At 39.2% G+C, this 27,106-nt stretch overlaps 1 protein-coding gene across 1 annotated transcript in view; it reads left to right on the top strand.

The window, feature by feature from the left end:
* Positions 1-27,106, top strand: part of C9 (complement C9) — a 52,138-nt gene that overhangs the window by 8,678 nt on the left and 16,354 nt on the right. The window contains exons 2-7 of the mRNA XM_081231266.1: positions 4,362-4,467; positions 4,853-4,997; positions 5,252-5,399; positions 12,310-12,448; positions 21,850-22,119; positions 26,274-26,514. Of these exons, the coding sequence (XP_081087392.1) occupies positions 4,362-4,467; positions 4,853-4,997; positions 5,252-5,399; positions 12,310-12,448; positions 21,850-22,119; positions 26,274-26,514 (1,049 nt within the window). The remainder of the gene's footprint in view (positions 1-4,361; positions 4,468-4,852; positions 4,998-5,251; positions 5,400-12,309; positions 12,449-21,849; positions 22,120-26,273; positions 26,515-27,106) is intronic.

Genomic DNA, 27,106 nt, shown 5'->3' with positions numbered 1-27,106 from the left:
TTGTTAATGTGACGGATGTTAGAGAAGCATATACAGGCAATGCCAGTATCATTGGAGCAGGGTCCTGGTCACTGATGTGTGAGACAGATGAACAAGCTTTCTGATCGGCCCCCTTCACTGACTGGGCTCTAGGCTTGCCCACCAAAGGACTGTAACTCACTCTGCAGTATTTGCAGTGAGTTTTACCTTTCATACATGATCCCCCAATCTGTACTGTACCCTCTGAACTAGTTATTCATTGAAGCTGGTCTCAATGGCAGGTGAGAAAGATTAAGGTGTCATACCACAGGTCTATTTAGGGTGTGGTTTCTAGAACAAATCTCTTTGGGAGAGATGCTGAAACAAAATGCTAACATGATCTTCTAAGTAAGTGATAAATACAAAAAGGATAGACAGGAGCAGATAATCCAGTTGATGGCAGCAGGCCTAACTAATACTGGAAAAACTAGATCCACAGATTACAAAGATCCATAGGGACACTAATAGGCAAAGCCTAGAGTAATTCCTAAAACCAATGATAAAGCAGCTCAGTGACTCAGGTCAGTGGTGACCTCAAGCTTGGGTTATGTGATGAAATGGGCACCCCCATACTTGAATTCCACCCCTTCAGATTTCATGGATACCCACCAGATGGTGCCAAGAAGTTTTCCTCAACATTGTGTGAACACGAGAATCACCTGGCATACTTTTTACAAACATTGATGCCTGAAGCCCATCCTCAGAAAGCTTGATTTAATTAGTGTGGAATGGGGAATCACAATTTTACAGTTCCTATTTTTACTCTCTGAAGATTATGATATGCAATCAGTAGTGAGACCTGCTGCTATAGGTCATAAAAGCGCATCTGCCATTGTCTCTTGATGAGGCCGGTCAGTTCCAGATGAGGATTTAGTCTGATGGAAAAGTTCTAGTAGCAAATGTCTCAGCCATGTGGTTTCAGATAGATACTAATACTCAAACCTCCATGAAATCAGTTTCTTCAAGGAGGTTTGGCAGCTTGTCTAATATGTTTTTAACCTGTACTTTTAGAAGATTGAAGCTCATCAAGTCTCCTGATTTTCTGAATGATGTAGGCAAGGATCAGGCTTACAGAAATGGTATCTCCAGTCATTAGGACTGCCTAATGACAAGCAGGTCTTGCAAAAATATGATATGTGTGGTCCACCACCAGGAGATGATAACCCAGAGAAATACAGACCTAGGTCTGTCCTAGACCACACGATCAAGAACTTTCTTCCTCTTCATGCACTTAGTTTTTCATTTATTCATTCATAAAGCCCTTACTGAGCACCTACTATGTTCCAGACACTTGATATGTAAGCTGAGCAGGACTGAAAATTTCCTTAACTCACTGATATTTTTACCTAGAACATAAGCTCTGTTAGTTTGGGGATCACGGTTTCTGTCTTATTTTGTTTTGTTGTTTTGCATACCATTGTATCCTCAAAGCCTAGCAAATAATAGACAGTAAATATTTGATAGGTGAATAAATGAGTGAATAAATAAATTAAATTAAACGTGTCATTGCAAAGGCACTTATGATATAGGGAAGAACAAGACATTATAAGAATATGTACATAGAAAAGTAAATTACATGAGGGGTTAGGGAAGGTTTTCTGGAAAAAAGAATATGTTGAAGATGAGATCAGTGTGGTGAATAGGAAACAGTAGGTTTAAAGGCCTGAGGCTGTGAGAAAATGTAGCTTATCTTGGGCATTTCAAGTTCAGCGTGGCTGGGGGGAAAGTGAAGGTGAAGAATTAGGAAGATGGGCCATGTAGAGCGCTCTAGACCATGTGTGTTAGTTTCCTGTAGCAGCTGTAACAAATTACCACATATTAGTGGCTTAAACAACACAGATTTATTATCTTACAGTTGTATAGGTCAGGCATCTGAAATAGGTCTCACTGGCCTAAAATCAAGGCTCCGGCAGGGCTACAGTCCTTTCTAGAGGCTCTAGGGGAGAATCTATTTCCCTGCATCTTCCAGCTTCTAGAGGTTGCCTGCATTCCTTGGTGAAACTCCTTCTGTCTTCAGAGCCAGCAACAGTGGATGGAGTCCCTTTTCATGCTTTGAATTTCTCCTGCCACTTCTGTCTGCACATCTCTCTGAACCACTCTTCTGCTTTTAAGAGCTCTCATAATTGGAATGGGCTCATCCAGGTAAAATACAGAATAATTTCCTCTTAATCACATGCTCAGAGTCTCTTTTGCCATGTAAAGTAACATATTCACAGATTCTGGGGATTAAGACACAGATGTTTTGGGGGGTCATTACTCTGCCTACCATATCATGTTAGAAAATTTGGACTTTATCCTCAGAACAGAGAAGCTTCTGAAGAGTTTCAGTAGGGGAATGAATGATAAGCTTTGCATTTTTAAAAGATCGCTCTGGGTGATTTAGGGAAACAGGATTAGAAAAAAATGACTGTCATCTAGGAGAGATGAAATGTTAGTGTAGACCAGTGTCTGGAAGAGATGAAGGGTGGAAGGATTTGAGAGTCATTTATGACTGTAAGGAACAGGTTTCAGTGGTTGATTCGATATGGGGGATGAGCTTCGATAAGACAAGTACCACCCTAGCCTGGTTAGGGTGACTGCATAAATGGAGACACTGTTTACCAAGACAATAAATACAGGAGGAGAAGCCTTGAGAGAAGAGGAAAAAGAATGGATTTGTCTGGGGATACATTAAATTCATGAGCCATGAAGACATTTAAGTGCAGATGTCCAACTGGGAGTTATATCCAAGGGTTTAAAATTCAGAAGAGATGTCTGGACTGCAGACTTATCTCTGGGTGTCATTAATATATACATGGAAACCAAGGCCCTGGGAAAAGTGTAGAAAGAAAAAGAAAAGAGATCCAAGGACAGGAGCTTGAGGAAAAACAGCATTTCTGAGACTGTCAAAGGTAAAGGAGCCTGAACAGGAGAGTAGGAGAACAGGATGGAGGGGAAAGAAGCAATAAAAGGAGTCTAATGTCATTCAGTCCAAGGGAAGAGATTATTTTAAAGAGCCGGAGTGGTCAACCGTATTGACAGCTGTGAAGTAGTTGGTAGGATAAGAACTGAGGGAAACCATGGAGCCAGCCACTTGAAGTCATTGTTGACTTTGGCAAGAGCGATGACCTTGGGTCAGGAGAGTTGAGCTGTAATTGGAAGGCAAGGAACAAGAAACCAGGGTGCAGACTACTTTTTCCAGAAAGTTGGCCTAAAAATGATGAGAGAATTTTGGAGGTAGCTAAAAGGAGGAGATGAGACTTGTTTTTATTTTGGAAGAGAGAGAAACAGAAATATGTTTATAGCAATTCCTTTGAGTGTCATTGTGAAGGGTGGGAGGGAGGTGGGGTAGCTTGAAGGAAATGTAAAGTTCAGGAAGAGTATTCTATTTGTTCATTCCTTTGTTTGTTTATGTTTAATGTCAAAGACTTGAACACATTGTATTACAAATGGAAAGGAGCTGGTTGTAAGGGAGAGGTTTAAATGGAGGAGAATCTCAGTTATCAAGAGCTCAAAGAGATCCTGGGATCTAGAGCTTTAGGGGAGGGATTGGCCTTACCATCCCTCTGAAATAAGAGGCTGCACCAGAAAAAGGATAGGTGCCAGTTCGGGTAAGTGGGGCAGGAAATTGATAAGATTCTTGTTTCATGGCTTCTGTTTTTGGATTTCTTTCTGTCACTGAATAAGATAGTAATCCAAGGTGGTGCTGCAACCAGAAGAGATCCAAATGGTGAACCAAGAGAGATAGAACAGTTCAAAGCCAGAAGAGCACAGCTGGGGGTGGGAGGGAAGGTTAGAAGTGCCAGAAAATATACATTGAAATTCAGAAAGATGAGGAATAAGTCCAGACATGGAGTGTGAAGCAGGAAGTTCAGCACATACAGAAAGTAGGGACAGGAGAGCTTGATTTATGAGGCACTTACCACGGGAACGGCTGGGTGCAATGGCTTAAATCTTCAAGAAAACCCGGCAACTTGAGGCTTTGCCAGAAGCTCTGGGGGGTACAAAGTGAAACAAGGCTTCTAGCTTCAACGACTCTGTACACTAGTTGGAAATACAAGACTAATCAGTGAAGAACACATAGCCGGATGACTTGCTAGTTTTCTTCATCACCATCATTATTATTGTGGTTGTTGTTAGGGCGAAGGTTAAATTACAATGCAGTATAAGAATTAAACAAAAAGTTGAGTTGAAAATACAAAACAGCATGTGATCAAGTGTCAAATGCGAGATGGAATAAAAGGATAAATACTGTGGTTCAGAAGGGGGGAAAGGAGTAAATAAAATTAAATGGGTTTGTGAAGACTTTTTAGAAAGAAGCACACATGATGGTCATTATAAGCTGATGTGTTTTATTGTCTTAGTTATGACTCAGAGCCCGTGAAAAGCAGTGGCACGCCATTGCCCACAGACTGCAAGATGAGCTCCTGGAGCAGTTGGTCCAAATGTGACCCTTGCCTCAAACAAATGGTAAGCATTCGTTGCCATTCCCCACTGATGTCCCCAAGTGGAAACTGTACTGCCAGCATCTCCAGGAAAATGACTATGAGGCAGGGAGGCCCCCAGCTGAGTTCCAAACCCGGAAAGAAAGGGAAATACCTAAATAGATGAGGCTAACCTTGCTGGGAAACCTGAGTGTTGCGCAGTGACTAAATGAGCATTGGGAGGAACCATATTCTATAGAAGAGCCCGCCAACCCCACCACGTGAGTTGTTCCTTCAAGTGACATCGGGCTTCTATCTGAAAACCTTTGACTAAGCTGGGTTTGGAGGGCTGCAGTGGTGTGGATGCAGTTTTAGATCAGAATCCCTTCTTGGCCTTAGAAACGCTAACATTTCCAGCTGTTCCTGGGCAGTTTCGCTCAAGGAGCATTGAGGTCTTTGGACAATTTAACGGGCAAAAGTGCGTGGATGCTGTAGGAGATAGACGTCAGTGCGTGCCCACGGAGACCTGCGAAGACCCTGAGGATGACTGTGAAAATGACTTTCGATGCCACACAGGTAATCCTCCCGTTGCCTAGTGTGGGTTTCGATGTGCCCTCACGAGCGAAAAGAAATGTGCTTCCAGACGCTCATGCTTCCAAGCATGAAAGGGGCTGAAAAAAGGGCCATCTATATAGTCTATACAAAAAATTCAAATATAGGTGTGGTCCCTCCCCTCTATCATTAAAGTATGTTTGATAACTTAAAAAAAAGCGAGAGAATTTGGCCTGAGAGACACGGTGTCTTTCTGTCTTTCCTGATTTTGATTGCAGGCATATGCATAAAGAGGCGACTTCTGTGTAATGGTGACAATGACTGCGGAGACTTTTCAGATGAGGATGACTGTGAAAATGATCCTCATCCTCCCTGCCGCAACAAAGTGGTGGGAGAGTCGGAGCTGGCACGGACAGCAGGCTACGGGTCGGTACCCCACGTGGTAGAGGGTTTGAGCTGGTACAAAGAGTAACCTTTGAGTCTGTATTCTGCTTGAATTACATTTGAGCTTGAAAGAAGGTAAGTGCTGAATCAGTATCTCAAGATAATTTGGACAAGCTCCCTGGCCTCAGTAGGCATCTGTAGAATAGACTAGACCATCAGGGTGATAGGTGATTACTTCTGAGTCCAGTAAGAGATGAGAAACCTTGTTTATCAACCTCTGGAAGACCGTAGCAATATTGAAATGACATGTTAACTTTGGAAATTGAATTGCCAGTAGTAGGTCTGGCAATTCGATTCAAATATTTGAGTAGCCAGGAAGCCTGTCTTCTGTTGGAATTTCTCTTGGATATATACCTGGGTAGAAATTCTCTCTCAGGAGGTGCCAGCGTTCTGGAGTTTACCCAAGAGGAAAAGGACAGAGGAAGCAATTCTGATGCCAGATGGGGCTGGTGTTGAGACTCTGGTTCTCATCAAAGAACTGAAGTTTCACTTGTTTCCCATACAAACTATAGGCATTCCAGCAGGGTCAGCTCGGATGAGACGTCTTAGACAGTTTAGAACTTAGAGTTACACAGAATAGAGACCATTTGCAGAGATCTGTGCTCTCAGAGTTGGAAAATAACATAGGCCTGAGGTTCTGTACTATTCTATTTCATTTAGTTAGAGAACATTCCAGGAATGTCCACAGCAAAGTACCCATTAGTTGTTCTGATCTGTTTTCAGTAAAGGTACTTTGGGTGGATTTGTTGGCAAATTGTCCCCAACAGAGACACAGGTGTTCCCCCACCCAGTGGTATATTGACAGTGATGGCACATGGCTGTGTTTCATGGCCTGTAATGCAATGTGTCTCTTCATCCTCATAACCCCAGTGCCTTGTTCATAATAGACACTCAATTAATACTGGTGGGTTGATAAATAGGGAAGATAATTAATTAATTAATTAATTAATTAAAATAAATGCTTCTAAAATACTGTCAATTGCATCAGGTAAGATTGAGACTGGGTCCCTGGAAAGAAATTCAGGCTCAGAACTGGAGTCCTGGGAATAGGAATGAGGAGAGGAAAGAAGATGCGGGTGATGGTAAGATCAAGGCCTGATAGAGAGACTAAGGCAGTGGTTCTCAACCAGAGGGGATTTTCCTCTTGGGGGACATTTGGTCATGTCTAGAAGTTGTCAGTGGCCATGACTGTGGGATATGGAAGTGGGGAGCTTTCCGGGGGGGTGAGGGAAGACTACTGACATCCAGTGGGTAGAGACCCTGGATGATGCTACAATGCACAGGACAGCAACATGTCAGGAAAGCTGAGGTTGAGAAGAACCCTACACTGAGGAACTGGGCAGTTCCTAAGACAGGACCTGTGTATCAGGTTTGGCTGAAAATAGAGATGTCTCCTCTCTTTAAGGCAGATGAAACATCTACTTGTTTAATCACCGTAGGAAAAAAAATTCAGGATACCAAGAGTCAGACCCCAGATAAAACATTTCACATATCCTTTATCCCTTCATAAAATCTTATCCTAGCAGAGTCCAAATATAACCCACAGTGCCTTTGCCCAGAGCCTAAAAGTAGGAATCTCGAATCAGATGGGATGGTCTTGAGCTCTGCACTCAGCAGGGCCTCTTCATAGTTGGCAGAAATGGAATGGGGGTTGTCCGAAACCTTCTAGCCACAGCGTGCTCCAATGAGTCCTGACTCTTCTTGCTGCTTTCCTCAGGGAGAGACTGTGAGTCCATGGTGAAAGCCCATTACTACTTTACTTGCTTTATTTGGGATCCAAGAAATGGTTTTCTCTCTAATCTAAACAAACAGGCTTGAAGCAGGGCATTACCTGTGTTACGTATGTCTCCTTCTATGCAAATTTACATCTGATTTTATAGGAAAAGGCTACAGAAACCGTAGCCCTCTTGGCTGAAAAACAATCATTTGTAATCTATAGATTTCCTTCGTTCAGGGAAAAGAAAATTTGTTCTATTGCATTTGCCAGGGAGTTTCATAATGAGGCACACCCGAGAGTGACCAGGACCCCTTAAATACCTGCCTTAGCACGGTCAGGGCTGGTGATGACAGACGTCACAGGGCTGAGCCTTCAGGACTAAGTGAGAAGGTGGGGACCCAGCTGTGTGGAAAGGTTGGCTGAGAGGTGGAAAATGAGGTAGGCTCTGATAGAATCAGCCCACCAACGTTTTTTGTTTTTTTTTAATTTATGGCTGTGTTGGGTCTTCGTTTCTGTGCGAGGGCTTTCTCTAGTTGCGTCAAGTGGGGGCCACTTCTCATCGCGGTGCACGGGCCTCTCACTATCGCGGCCTCTCTTGTTGTGGAGCACAGGCTCCAGACGCCCAAGCTCAGTAATTGTGGCTCACGGGGCCAGTCGCTCCGCGGCATGTGGGATCTTCCCAGATCAGGGCTCGAGCCCGTGTCCCCTGCATTAGGCAGGCAGATTCTCAACCACTGTGCCACCAGGGAAGCCCACCACCAACGGTTTTGATTAAGTTCCCCATTACCATAAGCAGTCACCTATAGCTAACGTAGTCTTTATAAGCTATTGTTCTCTGACAGCTTTCATGTGCATAATACTTTGAATTTTTCAAAATCTTTTTGCACATTCCCCCTCTTGGCTTTCCATAAAAATCCTGTGGAGCTGGTTAGGGGTGGTATTACAGTCACTTTATAGATCAGAAGTAAGTGAAATAAATAAGGCTATTTGACACATTAGTTGCTAGCAGAACTAAAATCCAAGTTTCCCTGACTGATAGAAACTACGTTTTGTTTGTTTTTTACCCTGCCACCTAACCCTCTCTTTCTCCCCACATGCCCATCAGCACCGATGTCACTCCCCCCTACATCACTACAAAGCCCACAGGTCAACTCCCTGACTTCAAAGCAAAACTAACCTTAGAAGATGAAACTCCTTAAGTAGCTATTTATTACCCAAATATTTGAATTAAGAGCATAGAAGAGTAGTATAAATCAGTAATTAAGATTTAGGAAGAGGTTTCAAAATAACATGTTTTGTTATAGTTATGATATTCTTCAATACCATTGATGTTACATATTTATTTACTATACATCTTCATTATGCTTATATGGGGCTATGGGGCTACACCAAAATAGAACTAATAGCAGTAAACATCCTAATCACAGCAACATGCTTCTAAACTGTCCACTCTGGAAAACCTCAACAAGTTTTATCAGAAGTAATATACAGTCAGATTCTTTTACACATGAAAGTCACAAGTACTCATAGTAATACATTTATATTTGTTTTCATTTGAAGGACTCTCACTTAAATTCTCATGTCAGGAGAATTCACCTGTATCACACATATTTCAGCCTCTTGTCTTGTAGGAATCTGAGATTCTCCACAGGTGTTCTGGGAAATCCCCAACCCATCTTGAATTCATTGAAAAAGATATAAATCCAAACCAGCTGTAAATGATGTGCTATACACAAGGAATTACTTTTGTGTTTGATCTAAGCATAACACCACTTCTGTGAAGGGAGCCTGCTCTTCAGTTCACCTGGTAAATTGGAACTGCCTACGGTTCTAGGTGCAGGTGTGAAAACAGGCATCTCTAAGTGCTGCCAAAAAACACATGCTTTTTATTTCTCAGGCGATGACATTCCATCCATGAGAAGTTTTCATGTTTCTTGGCAGAAAAAAATATTGGCTCATTCTAGACTAGCCTGTCTGTCTCTGTAGGAGTGGAACCAAGTCAGAAGTTTTGAAACATTTCTTCCTTAGTTGTACTTTAGACTGTGGATTAGCTTCACTGTAACTTTCCAGATGGATCTAGCCTACTGGGCAATTTGCTGTTCTGTGAAACAAAAACCTTCAAGCTGGGGTATGTATAGCATGGGGTACAAAATGACTTTCCAAGGGGGAGATAGGTGAGTTTTATGATAATAGTTTCCTCAAGTAAGTCAAGCCTTGTAAGTCAAGTGGTCTCCAATTCTTTTTACCAACAGCATTGAATGATGTCCTAATCAATTGTCAGGTAATGGACTATAAAAATAACTTTTAATGGCAGACTAGTGTGTGTTCTTTTTGGGGGGTGCATAAAACTCAGAAGATCAAAGAATTGAGTGACATTGCTGCGACAAAATTCTTTCTATGCTTATCTACTTATTTATGTGAGTTAAATTTCTCAGCATTTACCTCTATAAAAATGGAAAGTAGAAATAAAATTGGTACTCAGCCCTATCTTTTTCTAGCAATAAGTAATATTCATCCATGGGTACAGTAGCTAATCAATTAATTAAAAAGGAAGCCCCATTCATTTCACTGAGAGATAACTATCCAATAAAATTTTACTTAGATTTATTAACTAGTTTTAAATTTTAATATACTTAAATACACTACTAATAATGGTAATTCAAATCCAGAAGAATTTTTTAAATACTTAGGCCTTATGGTCAAAGGATATTTAATGTTTTAAAATTTTCAATTAATACCTTTTTCATACAGAAAAGTATGAAAAAGTGATCAATTAAAACTTCCAAGCATAAAACTACATTACATTAGGTTAAAATTCTGGAGCAGAAATGGAATAGAAATATGGATTCAAGCATAAAAGGGGGATAAGGGCTTATGGGATATCTCCTTATAATCCACTCATCTTGCCATGAATCTTAAAACTGCTCTAAGAAATAAGGTCTATTTTTAAAAGAAGAAAGAATCAAAAGGAATACCATAAAACATCCAACTGGTAAAGAAATATAAACATTGTAGTCACTTGATACCCATCATCACTATAGAATTTATATTCCATTGGATTTATTTTTAAAAGAGGCAAAATAATTATATTTTAAAGCATAAATATTTACAGCTTGCTGAGAAGTTATATCCTTTGCAACTACTTAAACTTAAGAGGGAACATTTTAGATGTCCAACTAAAACTGTTCAAGGAGGCATAGTTTATCAACATTTTTTATGGATTAGACAAGCAGAAAAATCTGGAGACTACTACCCAAAAACATGCCATATACATTTCCACCTGCAGAATTTTGCACCCTCGTTCCTCCTGCCCTTCAGGCTCCATCCTTCAAAACCCAAATCAAATCCTACTCCTTCTAAAACCCTTTTTATGACCCTGCCATGGGGACCGCTTCCTCTTGGGAACATTGTACATCACTTACCTGTACTACTCATTTGGCACATGTATATTCGTCCTTGGACTATTGTTTGAAATTGGTAATTATATCCAACCCCTTACCTTGAATATAATTTTAATGAGATCAAGGACTGTATTAACTGTCTTAATATTATCCACTGTTTATTACAAACACTACACTACCCATAGATATAGTACTCTTAAGAATTCATCACCATTATGAGCAAAGATTAATGTCCTCATTCACTGAACACAAAGAGGTGCAGTGTCTCTGTTAATGAGATATATGGAAGAAAAGTTCACTACAAAATAAAGAAAATGTACTTGGGTTCCAGTATTCTGTGCCTTTGTATTGAAACCTTAGTAATATTTTTTAAACTATTTATTGCTCACATGTCTGTAGATGCAGGGATGGGTGAAAAATTAAAGCCAAAATTTTAATCTCCCATCCAGGATAAGATATTTAAGAAAGTAAACTAGACATATAGTGTTTCTTTTTTCCTCTCTTTTTTATTCGAGTGACTAGGTCTAATTTTTGGCCCTTTATTAGAAATTAGGGCCATAGCGTTTTTCATGAAAAGTATTTTTGGGGGAGCAAAAAAGTGAGAAGGAGTTAATTCTAATTATACAGTCAGCCTTGAGAAAGGTATTCCTGAATCAGTTCCTTAACTTGCCTTTCATTCAAGCTGAGCTATAATGTTCATTTTCTGTGTAGATTCAAAGTTTATTAAGAATGTGCTGTTTATATAAAGATGTTTTCTAACTAACCAACTGGCAATAGGATACTCGTCCACTTATTTTCCTTGCATTAGCAATGGGTTTGCAGTAAGTCATATCCACATCCTTTGACAAATTGCTCTTGAAACCAACAACCAGCTTTGTAATCCAGCTCATTGGAGTTCGGGATGTGATCCAGAACAATGGAAGACTTTATGCTTTTGTGCCAAGCTAAGTTATAGATGTGAGGAGCAAACCTCCATTTGGCCTCCCTGCCCTGGGGCCATTTATTCCAGATACAGTCTAGACAGCAATGACTATTTCGCCAATTAGTACTTCACAAAGAATGAACTGCTTCTTTTGCATACATTGGTTTTTGGCCTACGAATCAAAGTAAATACTTTTTAGGCTAAACAAGATTCCTATTTCTGAATTAAAGCTTGCCAAATAAAAATATTTTGCTGGGAGAAAAAAGTAGAACTTTTGAGAATGCCTTGCTGGACGATGACATTTTAGTGTTCCTCTTGTAAGTATAATAGGAGTAAAATAAGCCTGGAGGGAACAAGGTTCTTGACAATCAATGAGATAGCTGGAGGGAAAGGTTTAAGTTTAAAGAGAATGGAGAGAGAAAGAGCCCCAATGTTGATTCACAGATTAAAAATTATATGCATAAGTTATACTGCCCCCCTGAGATGCTCTGTTCTCAAATAATTTAAAGCCGTGGTATTACAGCATTGGCGTTTAGTTCACCAAGGGAGGATAGCTAAGGGTTACATCAGTGGAGTTCCACTCCTGAAGCCAGATGGACCCTTGCTTCCTACTTACTGCATTTCTTTCATTATGCTCAACGGTGCCCTAGTTGCCTAGAAGAGTTTATAAGACCTTCTTAATATGTACTTCCCGCCCAGGACACAGAGCAGAGGTGACCAGGCTCTTGCTTCTGTTCCTGATTATATCCCATCATCACATGGGTGAGCTGAAGCTCTCTTCCCCCAGTGACTGAGGGCTGCCTCGCATTAGCTCCTGGTGTCTCCACGCCTGATGTTACTCTGTTCACTCAGGATCAACGTCTTAGGGATGGATCCCCTCAGCACCCCTTTCAACAACGAGTATTACAATGGACTCTGTGACCGAGTTTGGGATGGCAACACCTTGACGTACTACCGCAGACCCTGGAACGTGGCTTCCCTGGCCTATGAAGTAAGTATCCTCAGAAGAAAACACATTGTTCAGCTTTAGCTGAAAAATTGTTTCCATAAGTTTCCTACTAAAAAATTCAGTAGAATGAAAATTTAATGTGAACGTAAGATTGACTTAAAGAAGAGGAGATGTAGCTTGGGTCTCTTTAGGAAATATGCAATAGTCTACCATCAATCTTCAGTAACATGCACCCAGTGATAGAGTTTTGGGAAATACTTAAACTCTGTAAAAAGAATCATCTAAGGTTCTGATGAAACTAAAAATTAAATTAGTGCTGATTTAAGGACTGTGTACACTGCTTCCATGTTGTTGAGGCTCGGTTTTCGCTAACCTACTGATGAAAAACCATCTTTACATTTGTTTTCCTTCACTAGTCCCCCTTGTAAAACCTGCTTGACTAAAGTGAGTGGCTGTAGTCACTCACCTCAAACTCCTCCAGTTCTAGTGAAACTATTTCTTAAAGTGATTTTTACTCTACAAAATGCTACCTCAAACCTACCACCTTTCTACAAGTCACCTAAATTCTCTAGAGCCATCCACAAACTATACCCCCTCATTCAAAGGATTAATATTTATCACCTTTAGAGATATTTTGGGGGCTCTAAACAAGATATAATAAAAAAATAAATTAGTTTATTCTGAACCAGTAGCTACGATAATCTGTTTCTTTCATTGGTCCCATTGGTGACCCATAAAATTCACTTTATTCAGTCATTACAATGTCCTTCATTATCATTTTCACTCCCACCAGTTTGAAAAACATAAATACTTTTCAATAATTGTAGTTAATATTCCTTTTATCTCTAACAATGTTGTAAATCAACCCCTACCCATTGCAGCCTGAAGTGATCATGCTCTCCCATGAATGCTGAAGATTTAATGTCCCTACTTATTTGACTGGCATCTTTTTTCACATATGACCACGTTTTCATATTTTTGGTGCCTATAAGTCCAGAATAAAATCAGTTTCTCACTAATCACAGGGAACATTTTGGATTATTGATCTTTCCCATCATGCTAGGTTAACCTTCTTTAAGTACATGTTTCGAGGGGAAGATTATCATCTTTCTAGAAAGAATTATACATGTTCTACTTTCTTCAAAAGAGTATGCCAAAGATAAGGGAACCTCTGTCATTGCTGATGCAGGAAGGGTTATTGTTGTGTTGTTTTATTATTTTTTTAATTTAATTTTTATTTTTTGCGGTACTCTGGCCTCTCACTGTTGTGGCCTCTCCCGTTGCGGAGCACAGGCTCCGGACGCGCAGGCTCAGCGGCCATGGCTCATGGGCCTAGCCGCTCCACATCATGTGGGATCCTCCCGGACCGGGGCACGAACCTGTGTGCCCTGCATTGGCAGACAGGCTCTCAACCACTGCACCACCAGGGAAGCCCTGTTGTTTTATTTTTTTAGTTCTCAGGTCTGTGCTGTATAGTCTTCCTGTCTTTGTCACTGTCACCAGCCTCTTTGCTTCTCTGTAGGGTTAGTAACTGGTGTGAACCAAGAAGTGAGGGCTGGGGGCTTGCCTGGGACTTATCTTGAAGCTACATTTGGAGAGTAAGCATGCTGTTTTCCCTTATCTACAACCCTGGAAACAGATGTACTTCCACATTCAGAAGGGTTTGGATCTTACAAAGGTGATGTGGTGCTTACCATGTATATTACTTACAACCCAGGTGGAGTTGGGAGCATCTTAGAATCAAACACATTAATATATCTATGGAAAAATTAACCAATGTTCACACAAAGTGGAAGAAATGAAGACAATACCTTTTTATCAGTTCAGATCAGATTAAGGCCTTCAGATGAGTTTTAACATCAAGCTTAGAAAAAAACTGACAAGGATTATGGACCTGAGTATTAATTTGGTGCCACCTGAGAAAGAGTGCTGATGGAGTTGGCTGGGGGCTTGTTAAAGTCCCCAGATCACACTCTTGGTGCTATTAATTCTGATGCTCCCCTTATTCTAATCTGTTATGGTCTTGGAAAATGAATAGCTGAACATAAAAGAATGTGTGTGAGCTTATTGAGTGGAAATCTCGATTTTGACTTCTTAGAGAGGGCTACTTTCTGCACTTTCTAATATTCAATGACATATTTTACCTACTTTTTTGTGTATGTTATTATTATAGTGCCTGAAGACAAAGAATGCATATTTTTCTTCCTTATAGCTATTACCAATACTCAACTAAATATATGTATAAGGTAGGTGCTCAACAACATTTTACTGGATGAATTAATTTTTTAAATCTTGTTTTAGTTGCTTATTGGCAATAATTTACTGTCTTTCATTTTTTGAAAGAATTCTACAGCCTATCATTCCATGGGGAATATCCCTTGATAATGACACCTTACTCTGATACATTTACACTCCCTCAGTGCCTCTTGTTTCAAATGCAGCTGTGGCTCTAGAACACACTGCATAGGTTAGAATCCCAACTCTGCCCCAAAGAGCAGTGAGATCTGGGCAAATTATTTAGCCTCATCATGCCTCAGTTTCCTCATCTGTAAAACAGAAATAATAATGCCTACCTTGTAAAGATAAATGAGTCTATGTATGTGAAACATTCAGAAAGTTATTGGCACTAGCAAATACTCAATAAATATTTGCTATTCTTCACAAGGAACTCTCCTGTGAACTCTCTGTGGTGACCTAAGTGGGAAAGAAATCCTAAAAAGAGAGGATATATGTATACATATATACATATGTATACATATAGCTGATTCACTTTGCTGCGCAGCAGAAACCAACACAACATTGTAAAACAACTGTACTCCAATAAAAAAAATATTTTCTATTCTTTTTTAGAATATAAGAACACTTAGCTATGGTAAAAGACTTAGCTATGGTTAAATGCATAATTAGTGGTTACATTCTAAGTGAAGGTTTACTGGCTGCTTTGTAAGTATTTTGTAAGTATGATCAAGAACAACTGAAGCTTGCGATTATGGGGGGAAAAGTGATGATTACATCTAGGAATTACTTCCTTTTCACTTGTTTTTCTTTAGTCTTCTCTGCTTTTGTTGTTGAAAGTAACAACTTGTAAATCAGGTTTAAGGTTTTCATTATAATTCTCTTTAAATCTGGATCTTCATGAGAATGTAAGATTTTGTAGGTCAACAAAGGTTTGTAAAATGCACCTGGATTATAATCATCCTTTCCACCGCAAATCCTAACAGAGTCCTGAATAACTTTTATATCATGTGAATTGCCAATAATTTCTTGCTGTCTCTTAACTTCCTATATCTGTCCCACTCGAGTCACTCACATCTCCAGCCACATCCTTAACCTTGTGTTCACCAGAACTATGCTGCCTCTGAAATCTGTTGCTTAAATTTGGTGATGTCTCCCTACAGCCTGCAGGATAATAATCAATCCCCTTGGCAGGGGGAAAAAGGTCATTCCTGATCTGGCTTTTGATTGCCAAGTTACCCTCAGCTTTCTCCTCTGAATCCTCCATTACATGACTTTCCTGCAAATTAATGCAACAGCCTTTGCTTTCCTTTCTGTTCTGGTCCTTGTTTTGCTGTATCATATATACCCTTAGTTGAATTTCTAGTCATTTTATTTACCATGGAATCCTGAGAAACTAACATCGTAAAGCAGGCTAAACAAATGATTGATGAATTAATAAATAAGTGCATGCAGTATATTGACACTCTTCTTTCAAAAAGCAAATGCTTTTTTTTTTTTTTAATGAAGGGAAGAACCCATATTCAAGAAAACTTATAATTGGAATCGCCATTAAAGTTGACAGCAACTGAAAACAGAGGCTTAATAAACATTTCAACTACTCTTTCTACTGTCAGCTTGAGCCCATTTAGAAAACCTGGCGGTGTACAGATAAAATTTATATATACACAGTGATTTATTTATTACATATTGCTGTTCCCAAGGAATAAATAATACTGTGACTATAGAAACTGCTATCCTGAAAGGAACTACAGCCTACAATGTACTTATATGAGTTCAAATTTGGAGTCATAGGCAGGGGTCAATTATGAAGGTGATCATATGCCATACTAAGTAACTTGGGCATAATCCTGAGCATGGTAATGGAGCCATTGAGGAGAGCAATGTGGTCATAGTTTCATTTTAAATCTTTGTGTTTTGTGGAGATGAATTTTTTTAAATTTTTTATTTAGTTTTATTTATTTATTTTTGGCTGCATTGGGTCTTCGTTGCTGCACATGGGCTCTCTCTAGTTTCTCTAGAGCGGGGGCTACTCTTCATTGCTGTGTGTGTGCTTCTCATTGTGGTGGCTTCTCTTGTTGTGGAGCACAGGCTCTAGGCTCCCGGGCTTCAGTAGTTGTGGCACGTGGGCTCAGTAGTTGTGGCTTGCAAGCTCTAGAGCGCAGGCTCATTAGTTGTGGAGCATGGACCTAGTTGCTCCGTGGCATGTGGGATCTTCCCGGACCAGGGCTCGAACCTATGCCCCCTTCATCGGCAGGCAGATTCTTAACCACTGCACCACGAGAGATGTCCCTGTGGAGATGAATTTTAAGGAGACAATACCAGAGATAATAACAGAAGGAGGCTATTTTATGGTCCAAGAAGAAGATGATGAAAAACTGAACTGTGTCTATAATAGTAGAGGCTGAGAGGAAGAGATGAAATCCAGCTCAGTTTTGAGAACTAAGAGTTCAGTACAGAATTGGAGATAGTGGAGCATATGGTCAAGTGCCCAGTTCTGAATTAAATTCCCTGGATTTGAATTCTGATAAGTGCCTTCACTTACCATCCATGTGACTCCAGGCAACTTATTTATCTTTCCTGAATCTCAGTTTCTTATCATAAAGTGGTATAATAACAGGACATACTTCGTAGGAATCTGGAAAGGTTAAATGTGTTAATAAGTGCAAAGTGCTTAGAAGAGTGTCTAACACAAAATAAACTCACAATAGATGAAAAATATGGAGACCCCCAGTGGATGATGGGCCATCAAAGAAGACCTGAGAAGTGTGTGTGTGTGGGGTGTGTGTGATGTGTGTGTGTGTGTGTGTGTGTGTGTGTGTTGGAAGGGGGAGTGGGGGGATCTACCAAAAGAAGAGTTAAATCCAAGAAGATAATGATTGGCATCTGGTTGGAGTTATCTTGCCAGGAGTAGATTATATGAATGTGAGGATGGAGCCTGAATTGGAGGCAGAGATTTAAATACCATCAGCAGAGAGAGGATCATTGAAGTCTTGATAGTGCTTGAGATCATCCAGGAGGTGTACAATGAGAAAGAAAAGAACATAGAGAATGGAGTCCTAGAACACACCAATATTGAAGATCTAGGCAGAGAAGATGATCTTTTGAAGATAATTGTATTCATTATCTATTGCTAAATTTCAAATTACCCCAAAATTTAACGGCTAAAAGTTTAGGAATGTGGGTGTGGCTTGGCTAGGTACTTTAGCTGAGGATGACTCATAAGGTTGCAGGCAATCTGCTCTTTCCTGGTTCCTTCTCTCAATTAGTAAGAGATGGCTTTAATAATAATAGTAAATAGTATATGGTTTTATCCTTTATTTGTACATACAAAATCTTAGTGGCATCTTTTACAGTTCTCTTTACCTTTTATTCCCACTTGCTCTCCAAGCCTCCTCAATTTGAACTTTGGAATGTGTGTTGAGGTGTTCTATCTCCTCCACTCCCAGTGCCAGATTAATGTTTATTTCTTTTCAAGAAGCATTAACTGATAAATCTTTAAACAGGATAGATTTCACTAACCCCTACAATATGCCTGGCCTTCTGGAAGATGTAAGCACCCTTGCCCCTCTCTCTAATTTCTGCTTCTCCAACATCTGTTTATTTGGTTCTCATAAAGAAACTTGTTTCCATCCATGTGTCTTCCTACTTTCTATAATCTTGCTCCTTGACCTCTCTTCAAAGACTTTTGCTCTTCTCTTCAAAACGATTCTACATATTTATCCACCTCTGAATGCCTATTGTTGAGCTCAGACTTCTTTTTTGATGGATGGATTTTTGGCTTTTCAATCCAGCTCTTGCCTTTAGGTTTCCTGGGGTGACCCCACCCTCACGGTTTCAGACTCTACTCACAACGACCGTCCTAGCATTAGTGAAAGAGGACCATTCAACAACGTTCTAATTGACACCCTGACCAACATTCCCTTATACCTGCAAGCAATCCTTCACACTGCTAAGTTGATCCCTGCCCAGTACCAGTTCTTTTCTAACCAGTTCAGGTCTAAGTGCAAGAGCCTACAAATTATTCCACTCCTATCCTGCAACCAATTAGAAGCCAGTGAGCTAAGAAGACCTTAGCCTTCTAGAAGAGTGAGAGAGAGGTGGTTTCCTGGTGCCATTTTGCTCAGCTTTGGCACTTCTCATCATGGAAGACTGAGTGGAATTGTCTTCATTTGCTTCTACTAGTCTTAGCTTTCAAAGCAATAGAAATCTTATTTGTTTTTCTTTCTTTTTTTATAATTAAAGTATAGTTGATTTACAATGTTGTGTTAGTTTCTGGTGTACAGCAAACTGAATCACCTTTATATATATATATATATATATTTTTTTTTTTTTCCAAGGCCATGTTCAGGGCAACATTTTCCATGAATTCTTTCTTCATTTTACCACTCAGAACTTGTCAAGCCCTCTTTGGAAGTATAGCATAAGAATGAACAGCTCCACCCTGGAATCAGAATTCCTGGGTTTCATTGCTGGCTGGGCCACTTCCTAGCTGTATGATTGTATGATCTTGGACAAATTTTTTAACCTATATTTTCTTATCTGTAAAATGGGGATAATTATAGAAATTACCTTAAAGGTAGGAAGTTAAATATTTATTCTACATAAAACACTTTGAACAGCTGCTGGCACAGAGTAAGCACTCAATACATATGAGTGTTAGCTATTGTTAGCTATATTGTTAGCTATATTGGATCTGCATATTAAATTTAATACATCTTTATTATAATCTACTTTTTGCCAGGCACTTTACTAAGTGGTGAGGCTATGAAGGCATGTGGGTAAGATGGATGTGGTCCGTGACTTCTTGGAGTTTACCATCTGAAGGTCTACTAAATAAGCCATTATAAAAGGGAAGCATTTTTCATTTTGTTTTATTTTAAAAGAAGAGCCATGAGAGCTTATAGGAAACAGATTTGTTAGTCTGTGGGATCAGTAAAGGTCTCCCTAAAGAAGTGATGGTTAAGCTGAAACTTGAAATAGAAGTAGGGATCCACCAGGCCAGGGATATATAATATGTGTGTGTGAGTGTGTATAATGTCTGTGTTATGGGAGGCTGGGGGAGGCTGGGGGATTAAGGAACATTCCAGAAAGTAAACGCAGCATAAGAGAGCCCTGTGGTGGGAAGAAGCATAGGCTGTGGAAATAGAAAGGAGGCCAGAGGGCTGGAGTACAGTCAGGGAGAGATTAACTTGGAATAAGTCTAGTTTAGACTTTATCTTAAAGACAGTGGGAAGGTGGAAAGATTTTAAACAGGGAAGTGACACGGTTAGGCTACTCTTCCCTTTGCATTGAGCATTTTTCCCAGTACACCTTTCTTTAACGAAAATTATATACGTTTTAGTCTTTCCCGTTAGATGGTGACTTTAGGTTTCTTGTCTTAGTCTGTTTGGGTTGCTATAACGAAATACCAGAGACCAGGTAGCTTAGAGACAACCGAAATTTATTGCTCACAGTTCTGGAGGCTGGACATCTCAGATCAGAGCACTAGCAGGGTTGGGTGAGGGCCCTCTTCTGGGCTACAGACTTCTCGTTGTATCCTCACATGGTTGGCAGGGATTAGGGAGCTCTGTGGGGTCACTTTTATAAAAGCACGAATCTCTTCAAGAAAGCTCCTCCCAAAGGCCCCATCTCCTAATGCCATCCCATTGGGCATTAGGATTTTAACATATGGATTTAAGGGGAGACATAAACATTCAAACCACAGCATTCCTCGTGCAGAACAGTCACCCAAGGCATGCTACTGAGTCCAGTCTGTGCCACTGACTGAAGAGATGAGTGTCTCCTTCCAGACAAGAGTTGCAGCCTGTTACAGAGGACCTCTGGAAAGAGAGTTTGTTGAGATTAACAGCCCTCCCGTTGAGGCCTGACAATAACCAAGTTGGCAAAGAAAGTTTTCATTTGTTTCTTTGTTTTATTGAAGTATAGCTGATTTACAATGTTGTGTCAGTTTCTGGTATACAGGAAGGTGATTCAGTTTTATTCTTTTTCAATTCTTTTCCATTATAGGTTATTATAAGATATTAAATATAGTTCCCCATGCTATACAGTAATACCTCGTTGATGATCTATTTTACGTATAGTAGTGTGTATCTGTTAATCCCAAGCTCCTAATTTATCCCTCCCCCCACCTTTCCCCTTTGGTAACTATAAGTTCGTTTTCTATGTCTGTGACTCTGTTTCTGTTTTGTAAATAAGTTCATTTGTTTTAATGGAAAATTTTAATTTTTAACTAGGTTACTTAGTTTTTTTTACGCAAAAAATGAATGTGGTAAATAAATAAATAAAATCCAAGCCACATAAAAGATGATGCAAGGAAAAGCAAGCCTGTTGCCACTCCAGATATCCATTTACTCACAGTTCCCCTTACCCAGGGCAATCACTCCATGATTTGTCTATTTTTCCAGCAATTTTCTATGCACGTAAAGGCTTTTTTTTTTTTAATAGGCAGTAGAGTGTAAACGTTAAGAGGCAGTTCAGGGCTCAAGTCCTGGCCTTTCTACTTATATTAATTAACATGTATAAAATGCTTAAAACAGGGCTTCCCTGGTGGTGCAGTGGTTGAGAGTCCGCCTGCCGATGCAGGGGACACGAACCTGTGTCCCGGTCCAGGAAGATCCCACATGCCGCGGAGCGGCTAGGCCCATGAGCCATGGCCGCTGAGCCTGCACATCTGGAGTCTGCGCTCCGCGACGGGAGAGGCCACAACAGTGAGGGGCCCGCGTACCGCAAAAAAAAAAAAAAAAAAAAAAAAAAAAAGCTCAAAACAGTGCCTGGTCCATAAGTCTTCAGGAAGGCTTAGCTTTATCATTTCTTTCCTTCCTTTTCTACACAGATGGGAGTATATTGTGCATCTGATCTGTTATGCAACTTGCTTTTTAATTATTAATATATTAACTCTTGAAAGCTTGCTATGTTCTAAGTCCTTCATATGCTTTATTTCATTGACTCCTTATAACAACCTTTGGGCCAGGTATGGTGAGTATCCCTATTTTACACACTAGGAATCAGACTGGGCACAGAGAGGTTATCGTTTAATGTTCTCAAAGTCATCAGATCTGTATTTGAACCCTAACAGTCTCACTTTCTTGCCTTGGCTCAACTTCTTTGTTCTACTCCCTTTCAAATAATTTGCCTGATTTTTTATTTTTATTTTGGGTGGTTTTTTTGTATGTTGTTTTCAAAAACACTTTGCTATTCTCTTTTAGACCAAAGCTGACAAAAATTTCAGAACTGAATATTATGATGGACAGATGCAAGTATTCAGAAGTATCATCCAAGAGAAGAAATCAAATTTTAATGCAGATTTAACTATAAAATACACACCTTCTGAAGCAATTGGACGGTTGGAAAATAAAGTTTCAAAACCTTCTGACAGAAAAAGCATTTCAAGTCATTTAAATGCCCACGGTACCTTTCGATTTACATATTCCAAAAATGAAACTTACAAACTGTTGTTGTCATATTCTTCAAAGAAGGTAAGACCAAACATTTAATATAGAGAATATAATGGAATATTTTTCAAACTAACCAAAACTCCTCTTTTAAGTTTAATCGTTTAGAGCAGATAGAGTGCATAAGAGAAAGAAAAATAATACTCAACAAATCCTCAAATGTGTAGGTACTTTGAAGGCCCAGAAGAAGAATGCTAACTGGAGAAAAATCTCTTCAGGATAGCAGTAATAAGTGGGTGAGATGTTTGTGGCTGTCAACAGAACAAGCATATTAAGAGTTCAGAGCATACTCTTTAGGACTTCCCTGGTGGTCCAGTGGTTAAGACTTCGTGCTTCCATTGTAGAGGGCACGGGTTTGATCCCTGGCCAGGGAACTAAGATCCCACATGCCGTGTGGCACAGCCAAAGAAAAAAGGGAATTCAGAGCATTCTTTTTGACTGAGATTGCGGTGATAGACTGTTTAATTTATATTCTCTTCAGAAGTACAATGAAAAATCATACTAAGGAATTTTGGTAATTCACTGTAATGTCTTAGAATGATGGCTATTTACTTAACTGTAAAGTGTATTTCTCAAGTAACGATGCCATGAAATTGTACACATTGCATATGAAATTGGTCTGCTTACTTTGTAATCATACCTTTAATTTGAGACTTTGAAAATGTGTTTGTTTTTTAATATTTAAGCCAGATTTAGAAGTTTGTTTCATCGCCTTTGGAATAAATATAGAATATACTTTCTGTAGTCAGTATGATGCTGGTAAAATGCTTACTCTTTCTTTTCTGATATCACAGTCACCTATTTAGGTACCCTTCTTCCACTTAAAAAAATAATACTCATTCATTCTTAGTACTTATACTATGCCTAATTGTATAATGGGTCGATCAATACTTTGCTTCCATATCCACCTGCACACTCACCCAAAGGGTGCAGTTGGAAAATCTTTTAAGTCATTCAACAAATATTTAATTGTGGACTTACTATGTGGCCAGGCACTGTTCCATGTGCTTAGAATACATTTGTGAACCAAACTCATAAAGATTCTTCTCATGGAGCTGAAAGTTTAGCAGGGGGAGATAGACAGAAACAAACATAACAGTAAAAAAAAAACAGTGAAGTTAAGTATTTAGAAAATGATAGGTGCTATAGAATAAAATGAAATGTAGAGTAGCATAATGGCAATCAGGACTCCTGGACAGATGGCAGTATTAAAAAAGAAGCTTAGGGTAGGCTTCACTGAGGAGATGAGCTCTGAATAAAGATTTGAAGGAGAGGAAATAGTCAAATAGTTATATTTGGGGTGATATATCTGGCAGAAGGATCTATTAAAGACAAGTCCCTAAGATGGGAACATACCTGCCCATTGGGCCAAACTGAAAAGAAGGAGAAAAAGTTAGAGAGGTTACCTTGAATCAGATCATAAAGGGCCTCACAGCCTGTTCTAACAGTTTGGTTTTTTCAGTGAGTGACATGAGGGAGCATTGGAATGTTTTGAATAGAAGGTTGGCATATTCTAACATATCTTCAATGATTACTCTGGGTACTGTTGAGAAGAGATTATGAAAGTTAAGAGCAAAAGGAAGAAGGTTTGTTAAAACTATTGCAAGAATCCAGGTGAGAGATGATGACAGTTCAGAAAGGACAGTTGTCGAGTCAAACATGACTCTACAAATGCCAAAGTTTTTGGCCTGAGCAACCGGAAGGATGGAGTTGCTATCAACTGAGATGGAGAAAATTTCAGGTAGAGCAGGTTTGGAGAAGAAGACCAGTAGTTAAGTTTTAGTTAGATTAAGTTTAAGATGTCTACATTCCACTGGATATGTCAAATAGGAAGTTGATGTTATGAGTCTGGAATTTGGGAAGGAGGTCTGGGATTAAGCTCTAAGTTTCAGAGTTGTTAATATATAGATGGTGCTTAAAGTCATAGGCTTTGATGAGACCACTAATGAAGTTAGTGTGGATAGAAAAGAGAAGCTCAAAGACTAAACTCAGAGAACTTCAATAGAAAGAGGTCTGAAGAAAGAGGAGTGAAGGAAAGCAAGATGTGGCCAGTGTAATGCTGTAGAACCTTGCTACTCAAAGTGCGGTCGATGGACCAGCAGCAACAACATCACTGGGAAGTTAGGATCTCAGACCCTACCCCAGACTTACTGAATTAGAATTGTGTTTTAACAAGATTCTCTAGGTGATTTGTTCACACTGTACATTTGAGAAGAACTACCCTAGATAACAAAAAATAAATAAATTCTATCAAAGAGAAAAGAGTGATGAACTGTGTCACATGTGCCAATATATGAAACATGAGGACTAAGAAGCACTGGCTCTAGCATTGTGAAGGTCATTGGTGACCTTCAGAAGAGGTTTTGAACAAAAGAGAAGTTTTGTTGGAGTAGTGAGGGCAGCAGCATGACTGGGTTAAATTTAAGAGAAACTGGGAAGAGAGGAATTGGAAACAGCCAGTACAGAAAACTCTTTAAAGGAATTTTGCTTCTAATGAGGGCAAAGAAATGAGAGGCAAATGGCTGAACAAGTAAGGCCAAGAGATTATCTTTATTCCTTTAAAATGGAAGAAACAAGAGTATATCTGGATGGGAATAAGTAAGTTGAGTCAAAGAACATAATGTCTTTCTGACAAGATACACCTAATTTTAGCAAAAACGAGAGGGAATCCAAATATGTTTTGTGCATCTTTGAGGTTGCATTAAAAATTATTATGCAAGTCATCAGGTGGAGAACATATATATATGGAGTAAGTTTCTTTAAGATTTTTGTTAGATACTGAATCACCCAATATCACCTGAAGTTAAGTCATGCAGTGTGAACAATTGTGCTTCTAAAACATAAAAAGTTTGGTGTGATGTTTGTATACACCAAGATGTACCTTTAAAAAAATAATAAAGTATTAAACTCCTATGCAATCAACACGTGCTAACCACAACTACAGCAGGAGAACTTCAAAAGAACCTTCCACAAAATCATGGATGTCAGTTGTAGTTTAGTTTTGTCCAACGCAGTCTATAGCATTAAATCACATAGTTCTTTGTGACTGCCTCAGTTTTCCTTTGGAAATTTAAGCCATCATCCCTGGGAACATTAACTGCTGAGGTGTTTAGATTGGCTTGAAAGCCACAGCTTAGAATATTATCTGTCCCTCCTGTTATCAAAAACTGAGAGGACTTAGTAGAAGGCACAGAGAGACCTGAGACCTAGATTTTTGGGACAAATCTCTGCCACAGACTCAGTGTGATTTGGGGAAAATAATTTGATACCTTTGTATCAGAATTTCCTCATGTGTAAAATAAAATTAGGCTTCACATATAACGTCTACATTTCCTTCCATTGTTAACATTTTTAAGTCAACTTAGGGAGGTGTAATTTGCATACAATAAAATGAAAATATTTTGCACATTTAGTTCCATGATGAGTTTTGACTATTGTATCCACCTTTGTAACCACCTCCTTAAACAAGATGTAGAATATTTCCATCACCTCAAGAAAATTCCTTCGTGCCCTTTGCATCAATTCCCTACTGCCTGAGAGGCAACTACTGACCAGATTTCTCTGACCACAGCTTAGTTTCACCTGTTCTACAACTTCATATAAATAGAATCATACAGTATATACTCTTTGGTGCCTGACTTTTTTGCTCAGTATAATATTTTTGAGATTTATTTATATTGTTGCCTGTATCAGTAGTTTGTTCCCTTTTATTGCTAACTAGTATTCCTTTGTGTGAATAGACTACAATTTGTCTATTAATTCCCCTGTCAGTGGACATTTGTCATTTTCAATTTTAAGCTATTCTGACCAAAGCCACTATAAAAGTCTCATACAGGTCTTTTTGTGAACTACTTTTTTTACTGATCTTATGTAGAAGTGAAGTTGCTGGCCATTGGGGTAGATGTGTGTTGACTTTTACAAGAAACTGCCAAACAGTTCTCCAGAGTGGTTGTACCATTTTACCCCTCCACCAGCAATGTGAGAGAATTCCAGTTTCTGCACATCTTCATCAACAGTTTTGATAGGATTTTAAGTTTGTCATTCCAAGTGGGTTAAAGTGATATCTTGCGGTCACTGCTAAAAACGTATTGACTATGGAAATTCTAAATTTTGTGATTTTTGAATTCAAAATAATGGCGATAAAACTCATATTTATTTTCTTCTGCTCTACAACAAAGGAAAAAATATTGCTGCATGTAAAAGGAGTCATTCACCTGGGAAGATTTGTGATGAGAACTCGGGACGTCATGCTGACAACAACTTTCTTGGATTCTATAAAAGCTCTACCAGCTACCTATGAAAAGGGGGAATATTTTGCATTTTTGGAAACATATGGAACCCACTACAGTAGCTCTGGGTCTCTAGGAGGACTCTATGAACTAATATATGTTTTGGATAAAGCTTCCATGAACCAGAAAGGTATACCTAGAAATAGAGTTCTAACTTCCAACATTGTTGTAACTATCCACTATTTCTAGTGTTATCCTATTCCAATGGTTAAAGGCCTTAGAGTAGAGTTTTGTAACCTGCTTCTTTGAGAGAACTCTCTCCCTGCCCTTTGGCCTCTAAAATCCTATCAAACAGCAAATTGACTTCCACCTCAGACAAGATGACTTGGCCCTGTACTACTCAGCAACACTACTGAGAAATGCACAAAATCATATTGCAATATAATATTATTTGGTGGTGTTGCTTTTAGTGAAATACTATTTAAAAGGTGAAAAGTACAAAAGACGTCATTTACATAACCTCTTGCTTAATCCATAGACTGGTTCAATTATATGTATGCCAATTATCTTCCAAAGTATTCTTCAGAATTGGAAAGGAAATGTTTTAAATTTTCTCTAAGAGAGGAAGGAAGAAACAATGTTAACAGCATGTAAGTCTAAAGCAAGAGTGGAAAATTCATTTTACCTCATATGATGACAATTCTAACTATGGGGTGGTAGTTGAATTGGGTCCATAAATAGGTTTCTGACCACACTTGAATCATGGAAAAGAGTCTATGATT

Source organism: Mesoplodon bidens (genome assembly GCF_964165515.1).
Source record: "Mesoplodon bidens genome assembly, chromosome: 4".
Taxonomy (NCBI): domain Eukaryota; kingdom Metazoa; phylum Chordata; class Mammalia; order Artiodactyla; family Ziphiidae; genus Mesoplodon; species Mesoplodon bidens.
The sequence above is the reverse complement of the archived record's forward strand: the minus strand, read 5'-3'. Positions and strand labels throughout refer to the sequence as shown.